General features: G+C 40.6%; 1 protein-coding gene across 3 annotated transcripts in view; it reads right to left on the bottom strand.

The window, feature by feature from the left end:
- Positions 1-26,729, bottom strand: part of actn1 (actinin, alpha 1) — a 47,239-nt gene extending 20,510 nt beyond the window's left edge. For all 3 annotated transcript variants that reach the window (XM_089003745.1, XM_089003743.1, XM_089003744.1), the window contains exons 1-5: positions 26,360-26,729; positions 5,036-5,150; positions 4,525-4,644; positions 246-332; positions 36-123 (exon numbers count right to left, since the gene is read on the bottom strand). In XM_089003745.1, coding sequence (XP_088859871.1) covers positions 36-123; positions 246-332; positions 4,525-4,644; positions 5,036-5,150; positions 26,360-26,458 — 509 coding nt within the window. In that variant the 5' untranslated portion in view covers positions 26,459-26,729. The remainder of the gene's footprint in view (positions 1-35; positions 124-245; positions 333-4,524; positions 4,645-5,035; positions 5,151-26,359) is intronic.
- Between the last annotated feature and the right edge of the window lie 674 nt (positions 26,730-27,403).

Raw genomic sequence — 27,403 nt, 5'->3', positions numbered from 1 at the left:
TTGGATCTCAAACATATAAGAATATAATTTGATACCTAATGTGAAAGTTCTGAATATTGACGTTCTTGTAAGGTGCTGTCTTCCGCTGGCACCAAAGCAGCAGGCCCTCCTTGGCGGACGTCTCTGATATGGAGATAAAGACATGGGGATCAGGTTGTGTGTGGATCAGGGTGACGAATACCTACGGTACTGTTTACTCGGAGATTGATCGGAGAAATAAACGTTTGAATATTCATATTAATGACCTTCAACGGAAATATCTTGGATGGCGAAGCGGAGGATGATGGTCCAGATCATTCCTAGTGTCATCTTGGCATTGCCATCTACAATTTCTGTATTGGAGGGGAAAAAAGGTCAAAAGGTCAAAAAAAAAAAAGGTTAAAAGGTCAATTCTGGCATGAATTGTCAATCTTAAAAAATATAGCCCTGTCAAATAATATTTTCAATTTTTTTTGTTATTACCAGGTTCAGGGGTCAAAATAACAGAATACATGTATCGGTGTGAGTTAGCAGGACTAATTGTAATATTAAAAAAATATGATTGGGAACAAATTGTGACATGTATTCTTTATCTTCTGCGAAGAACGACTAAAGTGACTACAGCTACTTTAAAAATGAGAAGACTCCATAATAATAATAATAATAATAATAATAATAATACATTTCATTTCTAAGCGTCTTTCAAAACTTTCAAGGTCACTTGACAGTCACAGGATCAGTTTTTCTGTGGGTGAGCAGCGGCAGCCACATGCGCCAGCGTTCACTCAACCCGAAAGTAACTGAAATAGATAGCAAGTAAGTGAAATAGATAGCAAGCTAGCTAGCAGATAGATAGCTAATAGCTAGAAAATAGATAGCTAATTGTAAGTGAATAGATTCAACCTGGAATAACCCAAATAGATAGAAAGTTATCTAGCTAGTGAATAGATAACTAATAGATAGCTAGCTAGATAGCTCAAAGATAGCAAATCAAGAGCTAACATGTACGTACATTGCAGTCTATGTCTGTATTATACTGCCCCCCAGGTAGTCAAGCACTGGTCAGACTTCTGGGAATGTTTTTGCCCTTCCACGAGGGGGCAGCATTTGCCTTTTGTACAGTCGCCCCCATTTCAGGCTCAGATAACTCTAGACTCATAAAATTTAGGAATTAACTCTTTTTTACGGATACCAAAAGAGGGTCTAAGGCACAGGTGTCAAAGCCAAGGCCCGGGGGTCAAATCCGGCCCGCCACATCATTTTTTTCGGCCCATGAAAGCAAATCAAACTTGTTAAATTTCATGATGATTGCTAAAATCTTAACCAAAATTTCATATTTTTGGATGTAAACCACAATATCAGTCATTATTCTTGACTTCAGATTGGAAAACTAGTTATTCATTAATTAATTGTGCGCTCTATATGTAATACGTGGAGGGGATTAAACATTGTAATGGCTTCCCCAAGTCCATAACGGCCCTCGAGAGGAAACCATAACTACAATGTGGCCCACGGCAAAAAATGACTTTGACACCCCTGGTCGAACGTTTCATACGCTGAATTGAATATTTATGTAGTCCTAAAACTCTATATTCTTTGGGTCCTGCAATTTGAATGAAAATGACAAAAACCCTGGCACTCGAGTGGACACATTTTTGCACATCGTCTGGTTGTGAAAGAGTTGAGAAAAAAACATTGCAAAAATGTGTTTTTTTGGGTTACCGTATTTTCTGGTGTATAAGGTGCGTCGGAATATAAGGCGCACCCCCAATTAATGGTGTATTTTCAAACCGTTTCCATATACAGTAAAGTCTCGTTATATCGATATTCAAGGGAGTCCGAAAAAATATCGATATAACCGGGACTATCGATATATCCGACCCTGTTTGCATGTAATTTTCTCCGTGCGTGCATAGAAATAGTATCGATATAACCGGGACTATCGATATATCCGATATCGATATAACGAGACTTTACTGTATAAAACGCACCGGACTATAAGGCACACCTTTAAATGAATTTTAAAATGTTTTGCAAATACAGTAAAGTCTCGTTATATCGATATTCAAGGGAGTCCGAAAAAATATCGATATAACCGGGACTATCGATATATCCGACCCTGTTTGCATGTAATTTTCTCCGTGCGTGCATAGAAATAGTATCGATATATCCGATATCGATATAACGAGACTTTACTGTATATATATATATATAAGTATATATAACGGTTTTCCAAATATAAGGCAAACCACATTATAAGGCGCTCTAGTAGAGGCTGGGGTTACGCACCACTTCTTCTACAAAGGGGGAAAATGGAGACGGTGGGTGCTGACAGTGGTTGCCAGACCTCAATATTACTTCACATATAAAGCGCAGGGTCATGTTTAGAAGAAAATAAAGATTTTTGGGTGCGCGTTATACACCGGAAAATACGGTAATTTCAATTCTTTTTTCCTGCTCAAGTGATTAATGACAATGGTACTAAGCAATGTGTGAACGCAGTGAGTGGTCCTATCCGGTCGTCTCCGTGTGTCAGGTTGCCCGCCTTCCATAAATGGCCATAATCCAATCAAGATCAAGCAGCTCAGGAGCTTCTTCCACCGCCACGGACGAAATGCAAGATGGACGCCGCAGATGTGGCACGACGAGGGTTAAAAAAAAAAAACAGTCGGCGGTTCAACTTGACAACACGACGCTAGCAATCAATCGCGTTAATGCCATTTGAAAGGGCAACGACCCCCCCACCTCGATGAGATAAATGGATGAGTGAGTCCAGGCATATAATCCGTCTGGAATGTCGGTCTGGCTCGGCGCCTCCGTAACAAATCTGATCAAATTGTCGCACCGCATATCTTTCGCGCATAATCAATTAGTCCTGTAAATCACCTCGAATAGAAACTGACATTGTTTTGGATGGGTGGGTGGGTGGTGGGGGGCTTAATTAGCCGGTTTTATTCCGCGCAAGCAAAGCGATTAATGCTTCAAAACTTAGTTTGTAGCAGACGTGCACATTCCACCACTGATCCACTGGTGAAAAGGAGGCTTTCATCCTCTCTGCTTCATGGAATGAAGTCTTGTACTCAAACGTCATAGAGTACACGGGGAAAGTTGTTTAGATTTCACGACTGTCCATGTTTTTAATGTACCTGTCGTGTTTCTAGGTACCTCCCGTCATGGCGCCCCCTATGCGGCTGCCTCTACAGCAGCTCCTAACTTTCATGATCTGGTTGACGGATGGGCGACCAACGGCTCGCGCTGTTAGCCCTGCCTGCAGCCTCGCAGGTGCTGGTCGTTCCAATCAGTGACAGTCAAAAGGACTCCCGGCACAACCATTCGGCGTCGGGTCATTTTATGCAATTGTATGCATTGTGTATGCAATTGTGTATGCTGTGCTTGTGTTTGTTTCACCTTGGCGGACTTTTACTCTTGGTTTTCTTTTGAGACTTTGTATTTTTTGGGTTCAGATGATTTTGATGTTTTATATTTTGTTCCTACTGACTTTATTTTAATACAATTTGTCAAACACAACCTCCTGCTCCCTCCTGCCTGCTTTTTGGGATCCACAACCGCCATCGTCACCTTGCAAACCGTGACACAAACGCTTTTTAAATCCCTTTCCAATGTACTATTTTGTTTATTTATTTTATTTCTATTATGCATAGAATACTTTGTTTTTATCTTTTCATTTCTTTCTGATTCTGATTCATGGAGGGACTACAGTGCAGCCCAAAAAAAATCGGAGATTGATTCAAAATCAATAATAATAATAATAATAATAATAATAATAATAATAATAATAATAATAATAATACATTTCATTTCTAAGCGCCTTTCAAAACTCTCAAGGTCACTTTATAGTCACAAGTTAAGTTTTTCTGTGGGTGAGAAGCGGCAGTCACATCCGCCAGCGTTCACTCAACCCGGAAGTCACTCAAATAGATAGAAAGATAGCTGGCTAATAGATAGCTGCCTAGATAGCTAGTTGTGTTAAGTTCATTCTGTCTCCTTATTGTCTGTTACAAATTAGCTAGATAGCTATTTAGCTAATAGATAGATTACAGAGGCTAGAAAAGCTATATGTATTTTGTGTTGTGTTACATTAGTAGAGGAAATGTTTGTAATATTTAATCGCACGTAGAGCATAAAAAAAATATTCATCCACATATTAACATTAAAATTACATTGAAGCCTGCGACCAATCCAAATTATTTTTTTGTTAGTTTTTCAAATTCTCAGCATAGCAATTTGAAAATTGCATCCTATTACGTTGCAAAATCGATTTAAATGCAATGAAGAATTGGTGCTTCGTTATATAAACGCATTTTAAACATCTTTTCTATGTCTTTACATTGTTTTATTTTCTTGGACTTCCTGTCAGGATGTCACATTCTGTTCATCTTTACATCATTTTATTTTCTCGGACTTCCTGTCATGACATCACATCCTGTCCGTCTTTACAACAGCTCTCCCAAAAATCTTTTGGTTTTTACTTTTGATTCCTGCTTCATTAATAATGACCCTAACAGGGCGGGGGGGGTCACTCACCTTCGGCGCCGATGGACACCAGCTTGACTCCTTTGCTGGCAATGAAGTCCAGTGCTTTGTTCACGTTGGAGATCTTATGTACTTTCATTTTGCCACGCTCGGGTTTAGCAAGACGTTCCCCTGGATTGGGGGGGAATGTAAATGCGGAGTCATAAATAATAATAATAATAATAATAATAATAATAATAATAATAATAATACATGTCATTTATGAGTGCCTTTCAAAACGCTCAAGGTCGCTTCACAGTCACAGAATAAGTTTTTCTGTGAGTGAGCAGCGGCAGCCACATGCGCCAGCGTTCACTCAACCCGGAATAACTCAAATAGATAGAAAGCTAGCTAGCTAGCCAGCCATTAAGCATCTATTAGCTAGCCAGCTAGCTTTCTATTCATTTAAGTAGCAAATAGATAGCTAATAGACAGCCAACTCGTTAGCCAGATAGCTAAAAGCTAGCTAGCTAGCTGATGTGACTTAATATTTGACTGTTGTCAATGTTTGTCATTGGCTTACCTGAGATAACTTCCAGAAGGAGCATGAGTTTCAAACCGTCTCGAAAGTCCTCTTCGATGTTTTCGATCTGCGTGCCAGCTTTTCTCAAGTGAGAATTGCACCAAGCCGTGAATGTCTGTACATGAAATGAAGAAAGAAAAAAAAAAGGAACTGATAAATATACACATGCAGGCTTATTTTGTATTTCATATTTGAAAATATAATAAATTGGATTGATTAGCCTTTATTAGTATGGCAGTGGAGACGTTTACATTTCACAGCGGCAAAGTGATGAAAGGAAGAGGAAAGGAAAGGAAGAAGTAGAAAAAGAAATTGCAGAAATTGCAAAACCGGCTGTAAATAATAATAATAATAATAATAATAATAATACATTTCATTAATAAGCGCCTTTCGAAACTCTCAAGGTCACTTTTCAGTCACAGGAGAAGTTTTTTTTGTGGGTGAGCAGCGGTAGCCACATGCGCCAGCGTTCACTCAACCCCGTAGTAAATAGATAGAAAGCTAGCTAGCTAGCTAATATATAGCCAATAGAAAGCCAGCTAGACACCTAGAAAACTAGCTATATAACTAATAGATAGCCAGCCAGATAGCTAGATAGCAGGCCAGTTAGCTAATAGATAGCAAATAGATGGCGAATAGAAAGCTAATAGATAGCCAATAGACACCCAGCTAGACAACTAGCTATGTAACTAACAGATAGTCAGCCAGATAGCTAGCTAGCAGGCCAGTTCGCTAATCGATAACAAATAGATAGCTAATAGGTAGTCAATAGATAGCCAGCTGGACAAGTAGCTATCCAACTAATAGATAGCCGGCCAGTTCGCGAATACATAGCAAAAAAATAGCTAATATAAAGCTAATAGAAAGCCATAAAAACAGCCACTCTCGCGGCGCCATCTTAAAAAACAACAACACAAAATATGACAGTCATTAAATCTTAAGCACTTTCTGCATCCTCTTTGATGTATGAAGCAGTTCTAGATAACAGAGAAGAGGATCAAAGCATCCTTTTCACCAGTGGATCTGGGACGTCATGGTGAAATGTGCGCATCTGCTACAAGCTAAATGTTGAAAGCAAATAGGAAGCTGTAACATCCATTGACGAAAAGAGATTGTCTCACATCTCCTGGCCCTGCGTAAATCCGCTTCAATTCCGAGCGGCGACTATTCCACATACATACAAATCAGGTCAACAAGTTCACACTCTATGTGAGGCTCTTCGGATATTCCTAACTGGTATTTTCTATCCCTACCCTCGGGCCTCTCACTGCGACTTTGGGCTCCTTCCAGTAAGTGGCTAATAACAATTAGCCTCTGAGAACTTTTTTTTTTGGGGGGGGGGGGGCAATCATGGGGAACTGCGGTCAATACACACGAATGAGCCGTAAAAGTAGCTCGCTCTATAAATCTACACTACACTTAGCTATTAGCTGGCTATCTATTCGCGAGCTGTTGGTTATCTATTTGCTAGATATTAACCATTCGGTAGCTAATGGCTATCAATTCGCTAGTTATTAGCGCTCTATCTGCTAGCTAGCTAGCTATTTGAGTAACTTCGGGGTTGAGTGAACGCTGGCGCGTGTGGCTGCCGCTGCTCACCCACAGAAAGAAAAACTTATCCTGTGACTGTAAAGTGACCTTGAGAGTTTTGAAAGGCGCTTAGAAATCAAATGGATTATTATTCTTAAAATGTATACGGTATACACACAGTAGGTGTAATGATCCAAGGTTTTTCTTTTTCATTTTTGGCATCGAAGGCCCTCTGGAAGACAGAAACAACAGCTGGGGATGGCACAAGTGGTAGAGGAAGGCTCAGCGAACCGCCCGGCGAGAAAGTATCTTTATGATCCTCTGGGTTTAATTACAAGCCGAGAACAAACATCAGGCTTCCGTGTTTCCAACAGAGATGCCGCGGGAGGAACGCAGCAGTGTTCCTCTAGCAACCGACACAAAAGCTACTCGATATTTGAATGAAACAATTTAAAGGACAACTGACGTCACTTTTTTTGTTTCCTAACTGACATCAGAAAAACGTTTTATAGCATCTAAAATACCCAAAACACGCAGTATGATATTTTTAGTCAAATGCAAAACACAGATAAAAATGACGTAAAGTGTCCAAAATCTGCCAAAAAATTGAGCTGCGAATTGGGCATTTTCAGAAAGTCCCGCCCCCAGTTCGTGACGTCACGCCAAATCGTCTTGCGTTGCTGGAGAATCAAAACAATGGCTTCAGATTCGGAGAAGCTGCTTTCCTGTTACACATCCACTTATAAATATGATTCAAATAGTTCTGAAGAGGAAAGCATACATGTTTGCGATCGATTACATAATTTATTCCGTGCCATTTTGAGGCAACATTGGGGGGAAATGTATCCCCAAAAAAGAGGCAGAAAATGGCGTCCAAGCTCCTGTGAGGAATTAATCAGCCCGTTTCCACAGGCTCATAAATTCCTTATATGGAGCTTGGTCGCCCTCTTCTGGCTCTTTTTGGTGCAACATGACGTTTTCAGACCAAACAAGCACAGCAAAATGCATTGACGTGATGGAAGGACTGCTACAATGTGTCCTTTTTTTTCCGGTCAGGGGCATTCCTTCAGTGACGTCACGTACGGACTCGTCACCAACTCAAAAACAAGACTTCCGGAATATTCAGCGCGAGTCTTAAAACGTAAAATATAGCTACATGCGGTGGAATTTTTGTAAAATGCACTCAGTAGAAGTCATTTGAAGTTATTTTACAAATTATGGACACAACTTGTCCGGGGGTGTCGGTTGTCCTTTAAAGCAGTGGTCCGCAACCTTTTTTGCACCACAGACCGGTTCAATGTCAGACAATATTTTCACGGACCGGCGGATAAATACAACAAAATAAAATGATACGACAGAATGGAAATTGGTTTTTATTCTTTTAAATATAATAATTAACGTGAATCCATTGTGTATTTTTATCATTTCTCAAAATAAAACATAGTTCGGACGCAGATAATAAATATTTTAATACATATTTTAATTCATACAATTCTATTCGTATTTATTCAGAATAATTTTGGCAATATCATACTTGAATTATTTTTTTTTTAATTTGCCACCATTTCTTTTGTGCCACTTCCAAATATCAATTACAGTAAAGTCTCGTTATATCGATATCGGATATATCGATAGTCCCGGTTATATCGATACTATTTCTATGCACGCACGGAGAAAATTACATGCAAACAGGGTCGGATATATCGATAGTCCCGGTTATATCGATATTTTTTCGGACTCCCTTGAATATCGATATAACGAGACTTTACTGTATTTTAAATGATATAAAACTACGACAATTCATTTTCTTGCTCAATCACATTAAAGTCACAATCAGTATCGATGATTTATCGATCTAATCAAAGCACCGTGGCCTCATTTGTTGCATAAGTGTAAGAAAAGGGAAAACCCACAACATCTGGCTTTTGTCTGTCTGATCGCTACCCCCCCCCCCCCAAAAAAAAAATGGAAGGCCTGCCAGAACATTAAGAAGCATGCCGTAAACATGTGCTCGACATCCATATGGGGGAGCAAAAAAAATAATAATAATACAAATAAAATTAAAATAACTGTGTCACCCTGCAAGGTACGAACGACACAGCCGTTTTTAGTGTGGAAGGAAGTGCAGCTGTGTGAGAAAACAAAACTTGTGAGCTGATTTCGTAACTGCCCTGCTCCTCCTTTCATTAATCATGCTTGCTTGCATGCTAAAAAAAAAACATTCCGACTGCACTCCTGCCAGCTGTAGCGTCGGAGCGGTTAAACAGGCCCCTCGGAAAAGGAAGTCAGATGTACACACACACACACACACACACACACACACACACACACACACACACACACACACACACACACACACACACACACACACACACACACACACACACACACACACACACACACACACACACACACACACACACGGGAAGTGTGGAATTTCACTTTCGGTGCCCGATAGCTTTTTTTTTTTCCCAGGGTCAATAATTAATAATAATAATAATCGTCATCATCATCATACTCATACTACTACAATAATAATAATAAGAAGAATTATAATACTAATAATACTACTAATACTAATAATACTAATAAAACGCTAGCGCGAGTGGTTGCCGCTGCTCACCCGCACAAAAAAATCCAGTTACTGTAAAGTGTCCTTGAGAGTTTTGAAAGGCGCTTAGAAATTAAATGTATTATTATTATTATTACTAATACTAATAATAATAATGAGACCTCAATTTACAAACTTTTTGTCTTACAAATGTCAAATTTCTGAAAATTAAACCTTATAATAAGCACTATTTTCATAATACACACCCATCATGGCTGGCGGAGTGATCTTCGGCGGAAGCACACGACCGAACAGCACCAGAGGTTAAGTTACCAACAGTCCTTATGGAAGGTGACTCTCCTTCCATAAGCCATCAACGACCATCAAAAAGGTCAATAAAACTTTATTTTACAGCACAGTTTATTTCTTTAATTACAGTCCTCATGTAATGCGCCTCTCTTTTCAAACAGCAATTCCCTTTGACCTCCAACGTCATTCCATCAAGCCATAAATGACCATCACAAATGTTAATAAATTGACTTTATGATACAATGCAGTGTATTTCTTTCATTACAATACAATAGCACATTTATTATACATAGAATAAGGTATGTTGTGTGTAGTTTTAAGGCTTATTTAGTTGAAAAGTATATTTTATGGAAACCCGGGAACGGATTATTCCCATTTTAATGGTTTCCTATGGGAATTTTTTTTTTAAGATACACACTTTTCGCCTTACACACTATGTCTGGGAACCAATTAAGTTCGTAAGTTGAGATCTCGCTGTACTAACACTCATACTACTAAGACTAATACTACTACTACTAATACTACTACTACTACTAATAATAATAATAATAATCTCCTCTTCTTTTCCTTTCGGCTTTTCCCTTCAGGGGTCGCCACAGCGAATCAATGTCTTCCATCTATCCTGGTTTTGTGCATCCTCTTCTCTCACAACAGCTACCTTCATGTCCTCTTTGACCACATCCATAAACCTCCTCTTCGGTCTTCCTCTCTAATAATAATAATAATAATAATAATAATAATACTACTACTACTACTACTACTACTACTAATAATAATAATAATAATTAGCTAATAGATAGATAGTGATATAGCTAATAGATAGATAGTTAGCGAGCCAGCTAGAGAGCAAATAGCTGGATATGTTACAATTCCACAAAAATGAGTGTAACATCCACGCAGATAATTATGCTAGCATAAAGGCAGCTAGCGTTTGTTTTGTTGGATTTTTATGTTTTTTTTTTTCTATTTTAAACATGGCTTATTATATCTAAATCATTTTATATGTTCTCTTATTTGGGTTGAGTGAACACTGGCACGTGTGGACTGATCCTGTGACTGTAAAGTGACCTTGAGAGTTTTGAAAGGCGATTTGAAATCAAATGTATTATTATTATTATTATTATTATTATTATATAAACCAATATGTAGGTATTTTGTACAGCCCCCATTTCAAGCTCAGATAACTCCAGACCCATATAACTTAGGAATTAACTTGTTTTCCTGATGAAACAAGAGAGTCTAAGGTTTCTTATGCTGCATTGAATGTTTATGAAGTCCGAAAACTCAATATTCTGTGGGTTATTATTATTATTATTATCTTCCACTTTATATGTGCAAAATTCTCGATGTGTTGGTGACTAGATGAGAATCTCGCCGACGCCGTTTGGATGCTTAGACAACTTATTTTCAGATGCCACGTAACCCTTGAAACCAGAGAGGCTTTTATGGTCGCCATGGCAACCGCCTGGCCATACCACACCACTTGCTTTGTTTGTTTCCCTCAACCGAGGAGGTGGCTAACCGCTAGCTCGCCTTGATTGGTCAAGTGACACGCGTATGAAGATGCATTCAAGGGGAGACGGCGACGGTCAATGCAGGCCCTTCATTGTCAGTCTGTTGGCTCACGTGGCACAATTACAACCCCTCCCCCACCCTGCAAAAAAAAAAAAAATGCACAGCCAAAGAGATGCATAAGCCTAATGGCAACATTGTGCTGATTTAGCACATTTGGCACAAAAAGTGTCTGCGTCAATGGACGCTGCACCTGAGTGACTGACGCACTCCATCATGCTTACGAGCCGTAGGGAAATACACTTCCTTGCTCGCGGTTGCCTTGGACACCCACACACACACACACACACACACACACACACTAAAATGTGTGTGTGTGTGTGTGTTTGTATGACTAGTCTTGTGAGGACCACTAACATTTTATACCATACGTACTGAGGACATTTTTGACAAGTGACAAGACCTTTTTGGTTTTTCATTCTAAAGGCTTCTAGAGAGTCTATATACAGTAAAGTCTCGTTATATCGATATCGGATATATCGATAGTCCCGGTTATATCGATACTATTTCTATGCACGCACGGAGAAAATTACATGCAAACAGGGTCGGATATATCGATAGTCCCGGTTATATCGATATTTTTTCGGACTCCCTTGAATATCGATATAACGAGACTTTACTGTATATGCATCTGTTAATGTTTCAGAGTGGTCCTCACAAATTCACCCAAAATGATTTTTGGTGTGTATTTTCATTTCACTTAGATACACACACTTTTTACTCACTGTGTGTGTTTATGTTTGTGTGTGTGTGTGGTTAATGAGAGGAAAAAGTTCCTACCACAAAAAGTAAAACGATATTTGAACCAAATTCACTACAGGGGTGAGAACTTTGAATGTACCCATTCAGAAACCTCACTCCTGCTGTTATTTCAGTTTCAAGTGCTTTTTTATTGCTTTGTTTTTAAAGAGGTTGAAGTGGGAAATGGGGTGACATTTAGTGTTCAGATGTAACACTAGTTCTAAATTTACCAGTAACGGTGGTCCTCACTCCTTATTTGGAGTTAGCCGAACCTCACAAAACCATTGAAACAGAAATGTGTGTGTGTGTGTGTGTGTGTGTCCTCTGTTGAGCTTGAAAGGAAGGAGACAACAGAGGGGGTGAATGATGACCCTTTGGTATCCCGTTTGGCAGTCGTCCAGAATTTCTGGTGGGGGGGGGGGTAGATGTACAGTAGATTAAATTTGACAAAAGTCTGTACAGAATTTGGACAAAATCCTCCAAAGTAAAGCAACATGTTTTTAATCGATTAACTCATTCACTGCTAGCGCAAACATGTGTCAAGTCCAGTGCCAGGGTTTTTGTCACTGTCACAGAACATTTTACAGAATAGATTTTAGGATGACATAAAAATTCAATGCGTCGTAACAAACCTTAGAATCTCTTCATTCATCAGAAAAAAAATAGTTATTTCCTAAATTATATGGCTCTGGAGTTATATCAGCTTGAAATGAGGGTGGCTGTCCAAAATCCAATGCAATACATACATATTGCTTTATATAGCGAACAAAGCGCTAACATGGGAAAAAAAAACGGAAATGCTGCCTCCTCGTGGAAGCGAAGGAAAAAAAACAAACAAACAATGCCAGAGGTCTGACCAGCGCTTTATCGGCACCCCAAATAAAACGTTGACTAACGCGTAAAATAAACACAACGCGTTCAATTCAACACAGCGATGGGAAGTTCTCAGCCGCATGGCTTTAGTAGTCATGAGTCAGCTGGCGCTCGCTGCTTTGTTCCTGTTCAAGCTTTTTTTTTTTTTTTTTTTTTCGCCACTGCTGACCGTCACCTGATTCAGCCCCCAAGCTGACCCCCCCCCCCGCCCTACCTCCTACAAAGAAGGCTTTCAACACGCTTACTGTATGTACTTTAGTGCACTACATTCGACACTGTTCCGTGATGTACGCGTCATCCTCCATTGCGACGCTATCTAAATGATTGGATTTACGCTTTAGGAGGTCCAAGCGTTTATCGTGGCACAGCCTACATGTTGTTTCCAGTTACGAATGACAGACCGGCGACCAATCCTGGAAATCATTTATGATGTCATTTGAGTGAAAATGACAAAAACCCTGGCACTGGAGTGGACACATTTTTCAGAATCAGAATCAGAATCAACTTTATTGCCAAGTATGTAGAACACACAAGGAATTTGTTTCCGGTAGAACACACTGCACTAGTATCGTTGTCAAAAAAAAAAACTGCTAAGTGGCACTATACAGTTCCATTTTGGCTACTGTTGAACAGTTCAAAGAGTTAATGGCTTGGGGGAAGAAGCTGTTTAAATGTCTGCTGGATTTGGTGCGCATGGATCGGTAGCGCCTGCCTGAGGGGAGTAGCTGGAAAAGGTGGTGGGCAGGGTGCGGAGGGTCCAGTAGATTTTCCGCGCCCTTGATTGGATTCTTGCAGTGTGCAAGTCCTCGAGAGTGGGTAGTGGAGAGTGGGTTTTCGCTCTTTGTTAACTGGTAAAGGATTTGAATTTTAGGTCGGAAATAAACAAACACAAAGGGAAGCTAAGAAAAGAGCATAGACAGACAGTCGGCACAGTTGGCACACAAAAGTAATAAATCTTGCCGTGGAGTGGAGGAGTGGAGCCACTCCACCATGCAGGCTGATCAATAACAGCTGCCTCGGAATGAAATTCACACAATCAATACTGGCTTTGAAAACAAGAACGCTTCCACGGCCGGAGGCCACAGGACAGCGGATAGAAAATGTTTGTCTCTATCTTTCCTTCCAGGTCGTTGCTCTGTAAAAACAGCAAAGGGGGCGGGGGGTTGTGATGGCATTCAGAGGGAAGCTAAACGGCTAACAGCTAGCATGGAAGCGACCAGAGAGGTTTGCCCGAAAACAAGTCAAACTCACTCAAACTTTGCAACGTCACTCTCATGCTGGTGTAGGGTAAATAGCGTCGTAGCTAAGTGCTAATTAGCTTAATGAACATCGTTTTTTTGGATTCAAGACAAACCGTCCTCAATTTGCCACATACAGTGATACCTCGGTTTACGAATCCCTTGGCTTACGAACTTTTCGGTTTACGAACGTTAAATGAATGAAAATTTTACCTTGGCATACGAACTATTTTTCGGGATACACACAGAGCGCCACAATAAGTGATGTGTCGTTCGTGAACGAGCCCGTTCACCTAACAAGAAAATCGCAGCCGACTAATTTTTGTCCTCTATTGCCCGCCCCCAGTCTTCGGTTAAAGCCACGTGATTGGTCAAGAATGCAGCAGTGAGGGGAGGTGGTTTAAACATTAAAGAGACAGGCAGATGACAGAAAGAGAGCGGCAAAATGGATAGAAAACAGTGAAATTTGGACTCGTTTCAACTTTGATAGTTCAAAGGGAGAGTGTCGAATGCAAGGTTAAAATTGCCATCAATCAGGCTCCACAAATAAGCCGCACAAGCCATCTGCACACGTAATGCAAAAATATATAAACCAGCTAAACAGAACACAATTGATGAAGAACAAGGTAAAATTATCGCAGGGAAAGCACCTCCAAGGGATCATTCGTCAAGATGGTGAAAGAAGGCTACGTTCCTCATCAAGTGTTTAATGCTGATGAAACCGGCCACTCCATTCCATCAAGCCATCAACGACTATCACAAAGGTAAATAAAACGACGTTATTAAAGAGTATAGTTTATTCCTTTAATTATAATACCATAGCACATTTATTATACATAAAATAAGGTATACTTTGTGTAGTTTAAAGGCTTAGAAAATTAGAAAGTAGAAAATTATGGGGACCTGGGAACGGATTATTCTCATTTTAATGGTTTCCGATGGGAAATTAATTTTTGGGATACACCCTTTTCGCCTTACACACTATGTCTGAGAACCAATTAAGTTCGTAAGCCAAGGTATCACTGTAGTTCCGTTCCGGCAGGGCCGAACAACATAAACAAGGCACACTCATGGTGACCAAACGTTTTTTTTTTTTTCAGCTCTTGCGAAGTTGGAATTTTTTAACTCCGCCCCTTTTTTTGGTAGCGCTAACGTGCTCTACCGACGTTTCTAACCTGATATTTTTGTGACCGACTGAAGATTTGAAATCGTCCAAACACGTAAATGTGATCGGGATTAACTGTCTCCTATAAGTGCGATCGATTAATCGCGATTGGTAAATATGGACGCACAAGATCGGAAATGGTCGACTGGGACAGTTTTACGATAATGTCCGACGGTTTTATTTTTTTCACACATTTTTGTTTGAATGTTAATATGTAATATGAAAGTGCGAGTTTGGGGGGGGGGGGGGGGGGGGTCAGCAGCATGAATGCGAGGTAGCAGCGTTGTGTTTACTCAGAGAGCAAAGAGAGCTGACGTGTCGCTATTCCCGATAAGGCTGGAGGGGCGATTTCGACACGCTCGGGCGAAATGTCAGCAAATAACGACCCCCCCCACCCACCAACTCAGCCCCCCCAGCTCGCACACTGGCTCGCATTCTGTCGCTTGCACTTTTTTTTAATGAGTGAAAAGGAAGTAGTGGAGGAAGCTGATGAAGAGAAACGTCCATTGGCTTCCGAACAATGTGCTGTTCAGTCCTGTGGTATGTTCAGGAAAAATCAGACGTATTGGTATCAGGGATTAGTAAATTTATTCGGGAATTGAAAATATGACGTAGAGCGTCATTCCCGAATTTGTTGGGGTTTTGGTTTTTCATGCTTGGGGTGTCGATAAAGCCCCGGTTGGACCTCTGGTAATGTTTTTTTTTCCTTCCACGAGGGCGCAGCATTCCCCTTTTTCCATCTTAGTGCTTTGTTACGGCTTTGGCTGTTGTACAAGCGCTATAGTATCTATGTATTGTATTTTATACAGCTACCCCCATTTCAAGCTCAGATAACTCCAGACCCATATAACTTGGGAATTAACTATTTTTGTGCAGAATACACCTGCCCCCATTTGAAGCTCAGATAACTCCAGACCCATGTAACTTAGGAAGTAGCTCTTTTTTTGTATAAAAAATACCTATCCCAATTCAAGCTTAGATAACTCCAGACCCATATACCTTAGGGATTAACTCTGTTTGTACCAAATACACCTGCCCCCATTTCTAGCTCATGTTAACTCCAGAACCATATAATTTAGGAATTGTCTTTTTGTACAAAATACACCTTCCCCATTTCAAGCTCTGATAACTCCAGACCCATATACCTTAGGAATTAACTCTGTTTGTACCAAATACACCTGCCCCCATTTCTAGCTCATGTTAACTCCAGAACCATATAATTTAGGAATTATCTTTTTGTACAAAATACACCTTCCCCATTTCAAGCTCGGATAACTCCAGACCCATATAACTTAGAAATGAACTCTTTTTGTACAAAATACACCCGCCCCCATTTCAAGCTCAGATAACTCCAGACCCATATAATTTAGGAATGAACTCTTTTTGTACAAAATACGCCTGCCCCCATTTCAAGCTCAGATAACTCCAGACCCATATAACTTAGGAATTCTCTTTTTGTACAAAATACACCTTCCCCATTTCAAGGTCGGATAACTCCAGACCCATATAACTTAGAAATGAACTATTTTGGGACAAAATACACCCGCCCCCATTTCAAGCTCAGATAACTCCAGACCCATATAATTTACGAATGAACTCTTTTTGTACAAAATACACCTGCCCCCATTTCAAGCTCAGATAACTCCAGACCCATATAACTTAGAAATGAACTATTTTGGGACAAAATACACCCACCCCCATTTCAAGCTCAGATAACTCCAGACCCATATAATTTAGGAATTAACTCTTTTTTTCTGATGAAAGAAGAAAGTCTAAGATTTCTTACGCTTTTATTATAAACAAAGACGATTGAAATGCCTGAAGCAGAATTATGAAAAAGTACTTTTGTAATTTTTTTGTTTTTAGAACGAGTTTTCCAGAGCCTTTTTTTCTGACAGCTGACGTCAGTGCGGAAAAAAAAGACTTCTTAATTGCACTGCAAGTTGGAATTTATCTATTTATTTATTTATTTATTTATTTGCTATTATACATTCCGAGCTTTTGCGCAACCCCGGCAACCGTCGCGCAAGAGGACAAGTCACTACACGGAGAAATATGGCGACACTTAACTGGGAGTGTCGTGATGCAACAATCGCGAGCGTGAGCAAATCGGATCTTTTCTCACTTGCCGCCTTGCATGCCGAGCATGAGAAATGTAGGTGTGGCGTCAAAGACGGAGAGTAAAAAACAAAAATAAAAAAAAACACACAAAAGGGCGTGGACGAAAGCCGTCTTATAAGGACAAACCTGGACCAGAACTGGAAAGCCTGAAAAGCGCCTTAAGAGTTTTTTTTTTTTTTTTTTTTGGGGGGGGGGGGGAGCTAAGGTGTGTGCGATTGTTTGCGGAACGCAATTAGATGGAAATATGCAACCGTGGCAACCAGACTGACTCTATGTGTCCCCGTAACACCTGGGTGTGCAAAGACATTAAGATTCCAAGATAGGCGTCCTTGCACTCACGTCAAGGCATGCATAGGAATTTAACATTGTGCACCAAAAAAAAAAAAAAAAAACAGTGATAACTTGGCTTACGAACTTAATTGGTTCCCAGACAGAGTGTGTAAGGTGAAAAGTGTGTATGCCAAAAATTAATTTCCCATAGGAAACCATTAAAATCAGAATAATCCATTCCCAGGTCCCCATAAAACATCATTTTCTACTTTCAAATTTTCTAAGCCTACACGAAATATACCTTATTTTATGTCTAATAAATGTGCTATGGTATTACAATTAAAGAAATAAACAGTACCGTATAATAAAGTCGTTTTATTTACCTTTGTGATGGTCGTTGATGGCTTGATAGAATGGAGTGGCCGGTTTCATCCGCATTAAAAACTTGATGAGGAACGCAGTCTTCTTCTTTCCCCATCTTGCGGAATGATCCCTTGTCGGTGCTTTCTCTGCGATAATTTTACCTAGTTCCTCATCAATTGTGTTCTGTTTAGCTGGGTTGATAGCTTTTTGCATCAAGTGTACAGATGACTTGTGCGGGTTATTTGTGGAGCCTAATTGATGGGATATTTTAACCCTGCAGTCTACACTCAAAGTTGGAAGTAGTCCAAATTTCACTGTTTCCTATCCATTTTCTCACTCTCTATCTGTCGTCTGCCTGTCACTTTAATGTTTAAACCCTCCCCCCATCACTGCTACGTTCTTGACCTATCAAACCCCCGAAGACTGGGGGCGGGGAATAGAGGACAAAAAAAAAAGTCGGCTGCCATTTTGTTTTTTGGAGAACGACCTCACTTTCTGTATGTCTGTAACCCCCGCCCCTTACTGCTGCGTTCTTGACCAATCACATGGCTTTAACCGAAGACTGGGGGCAGGGAATAGAGGACAAAAACAGTCGGCTGCCATTTTCTTGTTAGGAGAACGGGCTCGTTCGACGACGACACATCACTCATTGTGGCGCTTCGTGCGTATCCCGAAAAATAGTTCGTATGTCAAGGTAAAATTTTCATAAATGTAACGTTCGTAAACCGAAAAGTTCGTAAGCCAAGGGGTTCGTAAACCGAGTGTTTGTTAGCGACCGGCGTCATGGGAATGTTTCAACTAACTAGCTTAACGCGGCTTACTTTGTTTATTCGATTTTTTTTTTCACCAAAAATCTGATTGGAAGTGTCGAAAATACAATGCATCCAGTTCAAATTTATCGTCGCAGTCTTCATGCTTGGAAGGATTCGGGAATTTAATTCTCCCCCACTAAAAGAGCCCACATGCAAATTTTCTTTGCAGCGACAAATTTTAGACGCAAACCCTCCCGGCATAGCGCGTACGTCATTAAAAGGTCATTAAAACAAGTTTAGCGCTTTTGAATCTTAATAGCTCGGCGACTCTCCATCTGCTGTTCGTTTGTCTTTGAGTCAAAACAATACAGTGACGCTTTGAAACCCTCAAGCGGTGTTCATGAAAAAGGGGTGGGGGGTACACTTGAGCAACCCCCCACTCCCCCCCATGGGTCTGACTAATCACCCAGAATCATCTTTTATAGACATCCAGTTAAGCGGAAGAGAAAAGGAGTAAAATTGGCCCGGTTGTCGGTAAGTGGTGACTGCGCTTCATTAGCCAGGAAGTCGTAAACGTTGAACAGGTTTAGCATTTAGCATTCTCGTTTTCTTAGCAGCTTAAGTCGCAAAAATGAATCGAAACAGCGGCCAACCAAGCCTTTTTGTTGTGTTTAATCTATCTTAACATACACAAAATCTTTAAATACGACCAATTTTGTGGTATGAGTGGTATGCCGTGGACGAGTCATTTTAGATCGGATTTTGAATCACGAATGAGGAAGCGGCAAGTACTTGTCGTCACGTGTTCCATAGCGTATCATAGTTAGCATACTTCTGAGGAATATCAACCCCCCCTCCCGACACTTTGGAAGGCTTGGCGAAGGCGGTAGCAGCTGAGGTGCATGTAAACAGATACGTGGGTGAAAAAGAAGGCAGACAAGACACACCTTTTGCCTTCAGTAGCAGGAGGTTGTAGGGAGTGTGTGGTATGGGCGGAGCTATGGGACAGAGGGAGGGAGGGATTTAGGGAGAGGCTGAGAGACTGTGTGTGAGAGACTATGTGAGAGTGACAGAGTGTGTGAGGGACAGACCGTGTGTGAGAGTGACAGAAAGTGTGAGAAACAGTGTGTGAGACTGCAACTGCATGTTAGAGTGACAGTGTGTGTGTGTGTGAGAGAGAGAGAGAGAGAGAGAGAGAGAGAGAGAGAGAGAGAGAGAGAGAGAGAGAGAGAGAGAGAGAGAGAGAGAGAGAGAGAGAGAGAGAGAGAGAGAGAGAGAGAGAGAGAGAGAGAGAGAGAGAGAGAGAGAGAGAGAGAGAGAGAGAGAGAGAGAGAGAGAGTGACCGAGTGTGTGTGAGAAAGAGAGAGGGAGACACTGTGTGTGAGAGACTGCGTGAGAGTGACAGAGTGTGTGTGAGAGAGAAACTGTATGTGAGAATGGTAGAATGTGTGAGAAAGAGTGTGTGTGTGTGTGTGTGTGAGTGACTGCATGTTAGAGTGACAGAGTGTGTGTGAGCGAGTGACAGAGCACGCGAGACAGAGTGAGAGAGAGAGAGAGAGAGACTGTGTGTGAGAGACTGTGAGAGTAACAGAGTGTGTGTGAGAGAGAGCAAGAGAAAAAAAGAGAGAGAGTGTGATACTGTGTGTGTGAGAGTCACCAAGTGTGGGAGAGTGAAAGAGTGAGTGTGAGAGAGATACACTGTGTGTGAGTGGCAGAATGCGTGAGAAAGAGTGTGTGTGAGTGTGAGAGACTGCATGTTAGAGTGACAGAGTGTGTGTGAGAGCGAGAAAGTGAGCGAGTGACAGAGCACGCGAGACAGAGTGAGAGAGAGAGAGAGAGACTGTGTGTGAGAGACTGTGTGAGAGTAACAGAGTGTGTGTGTGAGAGCAAGAGAAAAAAAGAGAGAAAGTGTGATACTGTGTGTGTGAGAGTCACCGAGTGTGGGAGAGTGAAAGAGTGAGTGTGAGAGAGATACACTGTGTGTGAGTGGCAGAATGCGTGAGAAAGAGTGTGTGTGAGTGTGAGAGACTGCATGTTAGAGTGACAGAGTGTGTGTGAGAGCGAGAAAGTGAGCGAGTGACAGAGCACGCGAGACAGAGTGAGAGAGAGAGAGACTGTGTGTGAGAGACTGTGTGAGAGTAACAGAGTGTGTGTGAGAGCAAGAGAAAAAAAGAGAGAAAGTGTGATACTGTGTGTGTGAGAGTCACCAAGTGTGGGAGAGTGAAAGAGTGAGTGTGAGAGAGATACACTGTGTGTGAGTGGCAGAATGCGTGAGAGTGTGTGTGAGTGTGAGAGACTGCATGTTAGAGTGACAGAGTGTGTGTGAGAGCGAGAAAGTGAGCGAGTGACAGAGCACGCGAGACAGAGAGAGAGAGAGACTGTGTGTGAGAGACTGTGTGAGAGTAACAGAGTGTGTGTGTGAGAGCAAGAGAAAAAAAGAGAGAAAGTGTGATACTGTGTGTGTGAGAGTCACCAAGTGTGGGAGAGTGAAAGAGTGAGTGTGAGAGAGATACACTGTGTGTGAGTGGCAGAATGCGTGAGAAAGAGTGTGTGTGAGTGTGAGAGACTGCATGTGAGAGTGACAGTGTTTGAGAAAGAAACTTAATTTGAGAGACTGTGTGAGAGTGACAGAGTGTGTGTGTGTGAGAGAGACTGTGTGTAAGAATGACAGTGTGTGAGAATGACAGGATGTGTGTGTGTGTGTGTGTGTGTGTGTGTGTGTGTGTGTGTGTGTGTGTGTGTGTGTGTGTGTGTGTGTGTGTGTGTGTGTGTGTTAAGAGTTAATTCCTAAGTTAGGTTGGTCTGGAGTTATCTGAGCTTGAAATGGGGGCGGATGTACAAAAGGCCCCTTCGTGGGAGGGAAAAATAACGACAATGTGGCCCGTGGCAAAAAAAAAAAATGACTATGACACCCCTGGGTTAGGGTATCAAATTTGGATTCGGGTTTTGACGATGCATCTGTGCTACTGGCGCGTAGCTTCGTCGGATGACATCAGGCAGGAAATCCAGAAGCAAGAAGAAACTGAATTGGAGGTGCGGTGGGGAGGGATGAGGGATGAGGGATGGGGGGGTGTCTGGAAAAAAAAAAAAAAAAAACTTTTTCCAACAGCGTGAGCAAGCGGGCGGTAACAGGGGCGAGATTATTACCAAATTTGGGCACGCTCGCTCCGTAACGCAAGGACGGCCCAAACCGCAGCGCTTGCTCAGATTCCACATACGTTTTTTTTTTTCTTTGACATTTTTTTTTTTCATAAAGTGGAAGGAGAGGGGAAAAGGTAGTGTGTGTATGTGTTTGTATGGCTAGTCTAGTGAGGACCACTAACGTTTTATACCATCCTTAGTGAGGACATTTTTGACTGTGAGGACCTTCTGGCCGGTCCTTACAAGTTTTTTATTTCTAAAGGCTTTTAGAGTGTCTATATATATGCATCTGATAAAGTTTCGTGGAGGTACTCACAAATTCACCCAAAATGATTTTTTGGTGTGTATTTTCATTTCACTTGGATACACACACTTTTCACTTACAGTGTGTTTATGTATATACAGTAAAGTCTCGTTATATCGATATCGGATATATCGATAGTCCCGGTTATATCGATACTATTTCTATGCACGCACGGAGAAAATGACATGCAAACGGGGTTGGATATATCGATAGTCCCGGTTATATCGATATTTTTTCGGACTCCCTTGAATATCGATATAACGAGACTTTACTGTATATATGTGTGTGTGTGTGTGTGTGTGTGTGTGTGTGTGTGTGTGTGTTTAATGGGAGACAAAAAGTTCATACCACAAAAAGTAAAATGATATTTTAACCAAATTCACTACAGGGGTGAGGACTTTGCAAGTACCTATTCAGAAATTTCAGTTTCAAGTCCACTTTTTATTGCTTTTCTTTTAAAGAAGTTGAACTTGGAAATGGGGTGACATTTAGTGTTCAAATGTAACACTAGTTCTTCTCGAAACTTATCAGCAACGGTGGTCCTCACTCCTTATCTGGAGTTATCTGCACCTCACAAATCCATTGAAACAGGAATGTGTGTGTGTGTGTGTAGCACGGAGCGTTTTTGGTAGGGGGGGGGGGGTAAAGTCACAGTCAAGGATAATCCCATCACGCCCCACTCCCTGCAAATTAAGTCAAGGATAGAAAGAGGGGCTTGCTTTTTTGGCTAATCCACGTCTCATCATACAGCAGATGACAAGGTTTTTGGGAAGGGGGCGGGCGCCGTGGTGGGGGTGGGCAATTGTTCACTTCATGCGAGTGCATGGTTGACATCTGTTGCATGGAAAAGGGGGGGGGGGGGGACAAGTGTAATAGTTAACTCATTCACTGCCGTTCGTGAATGTATTTGGGTTTTGTTTTTTTAAGCTTGGGGGCTGGTAAAGCGCTGGCTATGGCCTCTGGTATTTTTTTTTTCTTTTCCACAAAGGGGCAGCATTTCCATTTTTTTTCCCATGTTACCGCTTTGTAAGCGCGATATAAAGCAATATGTATGGATTGTATCGCATTGTATTGTATTTTAGACAGTTGCCCTCATTTCAAGCTCAGATAACTCCAGACCCATATAATTTAGGAATTAACCCTTTTTTGTCCTGATGAAAGAAGAATTTATTCTGGAATTGAAAATATGACAGAGTGCCATTCCCGAATGTGTTCAGGTTTTGGGTTTTTCATGCTTGGGAGCCGATAAAGCGCTGGTCAGACCTCTGGCCATGTTTTTTTTTTTATCCTTCTACAAAGTGGCAGTGTTTCCCTTTTTTTCATATTAGTGCTTTGTTCAGCTGTTGTGAAAGCGCTGTATCCATCAATGTGTATTGTATTGTGTACAGCCACCCTCATTTCAAACTCATATAACTCCAGACCCAAATAAATTAGGAATGAACTCATTCCTTTCTGATGAAAGAAGAATTTATTAAGTAATTGAAAATATGACATACAGCGCCATTCCCGAATTTGTTCGGGTATTGGGTTTTTCATGCTTGGGAGCCGATAAAGCGCTGGTCAGACCTCTGTCCGTGTTTTTTACCCTTCTACAAAGTGGCAGTGTTTTCCTTTTTTCCATGTTAGTGCTTTGTTCAGCTGTTGTTAAAGCGCTGTATAAATCAATATGTATTGTATTTTGTACAGCCGCCCTCATTTCAAGCTCATACAACTCCAGACCTATATAACTTAGGAATTAACTCATTTTTTTCGGATGAAAGAAGAATTTATTCGGGAATTGAAAAGTATGACGTGGAACGCCAGTCCCGAATTTGTTCGGGTTTTGTTTTTTCTTGTTTGGGTGCCGCTAAAGCGCCGGTTGAACCTCTGGCAATGTTATTCTCTTCCACAAGGGGGCATCATTTCCCTTTTGTCCATGTTAGCGCTTTGTTCCAGCTTCAGCTGTTGTTAAAGCGCTACATAATACAATATGTATTGTATTTTGTACAGCCGCCCTCATTTCAAGCTCAGATAACTCCAGACCCATATAACTTAGGAATTAACTCGTTTTTCTGATGAAAGAAGAGCGTCTACGGTTTCTTACGCTGTATTGAATGTTTATGTACAGTGATCCCTCGCTACTTCGCGGTTCACTGGGTTTGTTGGTCTTTAAAATATGAGTCGGAGACGCAGGTGAGAAAATCAATTAATAATAATAATAATAATAATAATAATGATAATGATAATGATAATGATAATGATAATACATTTCATTTCTAAGCGCCTTTCAAAACTCTCACTTTACAGTCACAGGATATTTTTTCTGCGGGTGAGCAGCGGCAGCCACACGCACCAGCGTTCACTCAACCCGGAAGTAACATAAAGTAAAAAAAAAAGAAAAAAACAAAATAACAAGTAAAATGACAACACAATTAAAGCAAGTGTTGGGGTTACAATCTAAGGTTAGAGGTCAAATTATGGCCTTGGTAAGTGTTTGAAGACAAAGTTATGCTTTTAATGTCAGATTAAGATTTAAAACGAGGTGAATGTTTGAGTTTTTGAAAACAATTTTCAGATTAAGGTCCGGAGCTAAAATTTGGAGTATGAATTATGATTTAAATCTAACATTAAAGGACAATCGAACCATTTTTTTGTTTCCTAACTGACATCAGAAAAACGTTTTATAGCATCTAAAATACCCAAAACACACACAGGCTGATATTTTTAGTCAAATACAAAACACCAATAAAAATGACTTAAAGTGTCCCAAAATTGCCACAAAATGAGCTCGGAACTGGGGATCTTCAGAAAGTCCCGCCCCCTTGTACGTGACATCACGTCAGGATGTTCCTTCACAAACTGCCTTGCTCCAGAATCAAAACAATGGCTTCAGAGAGTTTAGATTCAGAGAAAATGCTTTCTTGTTACTCATCCGGTTATGAATATGATTCAAATAGTTCTGAAGAGGAAAGCATACATGTTTGCAATCGATTAAAGGAGTCCTTCCGTATCAATTCGAGCCGTCTGGACTCCAATGTAGCGCCCAAAAAATGCACAAAATGGTGCACAATCTCCGTTGCAAATGGGCTGATTTGTCTGCTGGGAATTTGTGTAAACTTACACCTTCTTTATGCGTGCTACCGCAATTGGCTGCGACACACAACGATTCACCATCTTGTTTTTTATGTCATTTTCCTTCTAATTTCGCGATCAACACGTTTTCAGACAAAAAAAAAGTACCCAAAATGCATTGTGTGTCACTTTCACAGTCAGGGGTGTTCCCTCCGTGACGTCACTTAGGGCATCGTCATCAATTCGAAAAGAAGACTTCCTGAATATTCAGCGCGAGTCTTAAAAGGTAAAATATCGCTGTATGCGGTGGAATCTTTGTAAAATGCACTCAGTAGACGTCATTTGAAGTGATTTTACAAATTATGGACACAACTTGTCCGGGGGTGTCGGTTGTCCTTTGAACCCCAACCTTGTTTTGCACCACGGACCGGTTCAATGTCAGACAATATTTTCACGGACCGACAGATAAATACAACAAAATAAAATGATACGACAGGCATGGAAACGGTTTCTTTTTCTTTTAAATATAATAATTAACGTGAATCCATTGTGTATTGTCATCATTTTTCAAAATAAAACATAGTTCGGACGCAGATAATAATAATAATAATACATTTAATTTACAAGCGCCTTTCTGAACACCCAAGGACACTTTACAATAAAAACAATATATAAAACAATAAAATCATGAATAAAACATTAAATTATAATACAAAAGATTAAACTAGACTGTGAAAGCAAGTTTAAACAGGTGGGTTTTGAAGTGAGATTTCAATGTTACGGATGTTAAGCTAAATAAATAAAACGGAAATTATGTAAATTATGTATTACAGTAAAGTCTCGTTATATCGATACTATTTCTATGCACGCACGGAGAAAATTACATGCTAACGGGGTCGGATATATCGATAGTCCCGGTTATATCGATATTTTTCGGACTCCCTTGAGTATCGATATAACGAGACTTTACTGTATTTCTGTGCGGCCCACTACCAAATGATCCACGGACCGGTACCGGTCCGCGAACCAGGGGTTGGGGACATCTGCTTTAAAGGTTTCAAATTGGGATTTGAAGCCACGTTTCTGGTTTCAAAACCGGGATAGGGTTTTAAGCTCGCGTTCACGCTTCAAACAAGGATTTGCTTCTCAAAGCGGGGTTACGGTTTCAAGACGGGGGTTGCAAGTTTGGGATTGACGTTTCGATATGTGGGGAAGGAGAAGTGAAATATGACTACAATGAAAAAGTAGAAAGCAGAAGCAACAAAAGAAAAAAAAGATGTGAAAAATATGTAGAGATGAGTGCGGCTGTAAACCCGGAAATGAGCAAAGTGGCAGCTCCTCACCTTTCGCTGTTGCTTCTCCCAGGCGGGGTCCAGGAGCAGGTCCCGGTCCCAGTCGTCCTCCTGCTGCATGTAGCGTTGCTCTTCATCGTAATGATCCATAACGTTTTGTCTCGGCTTCTCTTTCCCTTGCGCGTGTGTGTCTACGCCGGCTGGCTCTCCTCAGCCCGCTTCTTCTTCTTCTTCTTCTGATGCTTCTTCTTCTTCTTCTCCTCCTCCTACTCCTCCTCGTCGAGACGGTGAGTGTGTGTCAGAGGTAGAGATTCGACCGTCCGCCTCTGGCTTCCCCGTTGCTCACTCGCTCTTTTCCTGCTTAACTCTTGTTCCTTCTCGGCTCTGCGATTCCCCCGAGGGAGGCTTCTTTCCGAGGCAGAGAAAAATAGAGAGATAGACCGAAAAAAACTTTGCAACAGACGAATGAGATCGATGGCCGCATCAGGACGATGCTGATTGGACGCCTCGGGGATTCAAACCCGCCCTTTCTTGACTCTGATTGGCCAGCTTGACTGTCATCCATCAGGCTTTTCGACAGATTTCCCGCCCAAGCCTGACTTGCAAGTGTGATTGACAGGCGACTTGAGGCTAATTAGCTTCAAACTTCATGTGTGATTTAAATGGAGAAGTTGAGACGGATTTGTAACAGGACACCCAACGACAATTTAAAACAAATAAATAAAATATATATGATATATTATATTTTGTCTATATTTATGTATTATTATTTAGTACTTTGTTATATTTACTATATATATATATATAATTTATATAAATAAATAAAAAATATATAATTTTATATTTTATATAAAAATTCCTTGTGTGTTCTACATACTTGGCAATAAAGATGATTCTGATTCTGATTCTGATATATAATTTTACTATATACATATATATTCTTTTGTTATTATTTATTATTTTACTTTATGTTTATATTTTCTATTTTTTACTATATTTATTGTTTTATGTTGGATTTTATTAGATTTTCTCGATTTTTACTATATTTATTTATTATTATTTATTCTTTGATGTTATATTTTATTATATTTACTA

Source organism: Hippocampus bargibanti, linkage group LG09 (assembly GCF_051943395.1).
Source record: "Hippocampus bargibanti isolate YZ-2025 linkage group LG09, ASM5194339v1, whole genome shotgun sequence".
NCBI lineage: Eukaryota > Metazoa > Chordata > Actinopteri > Syngnathiformes > Syngnathidae > Hippocampus > Hippocampus bargibanti.
The sequence above is the reverse complement of the archived record's forward strand: the minus strand, read 5'-3'. Positions and strand labels throughout refer to the sequence as shown.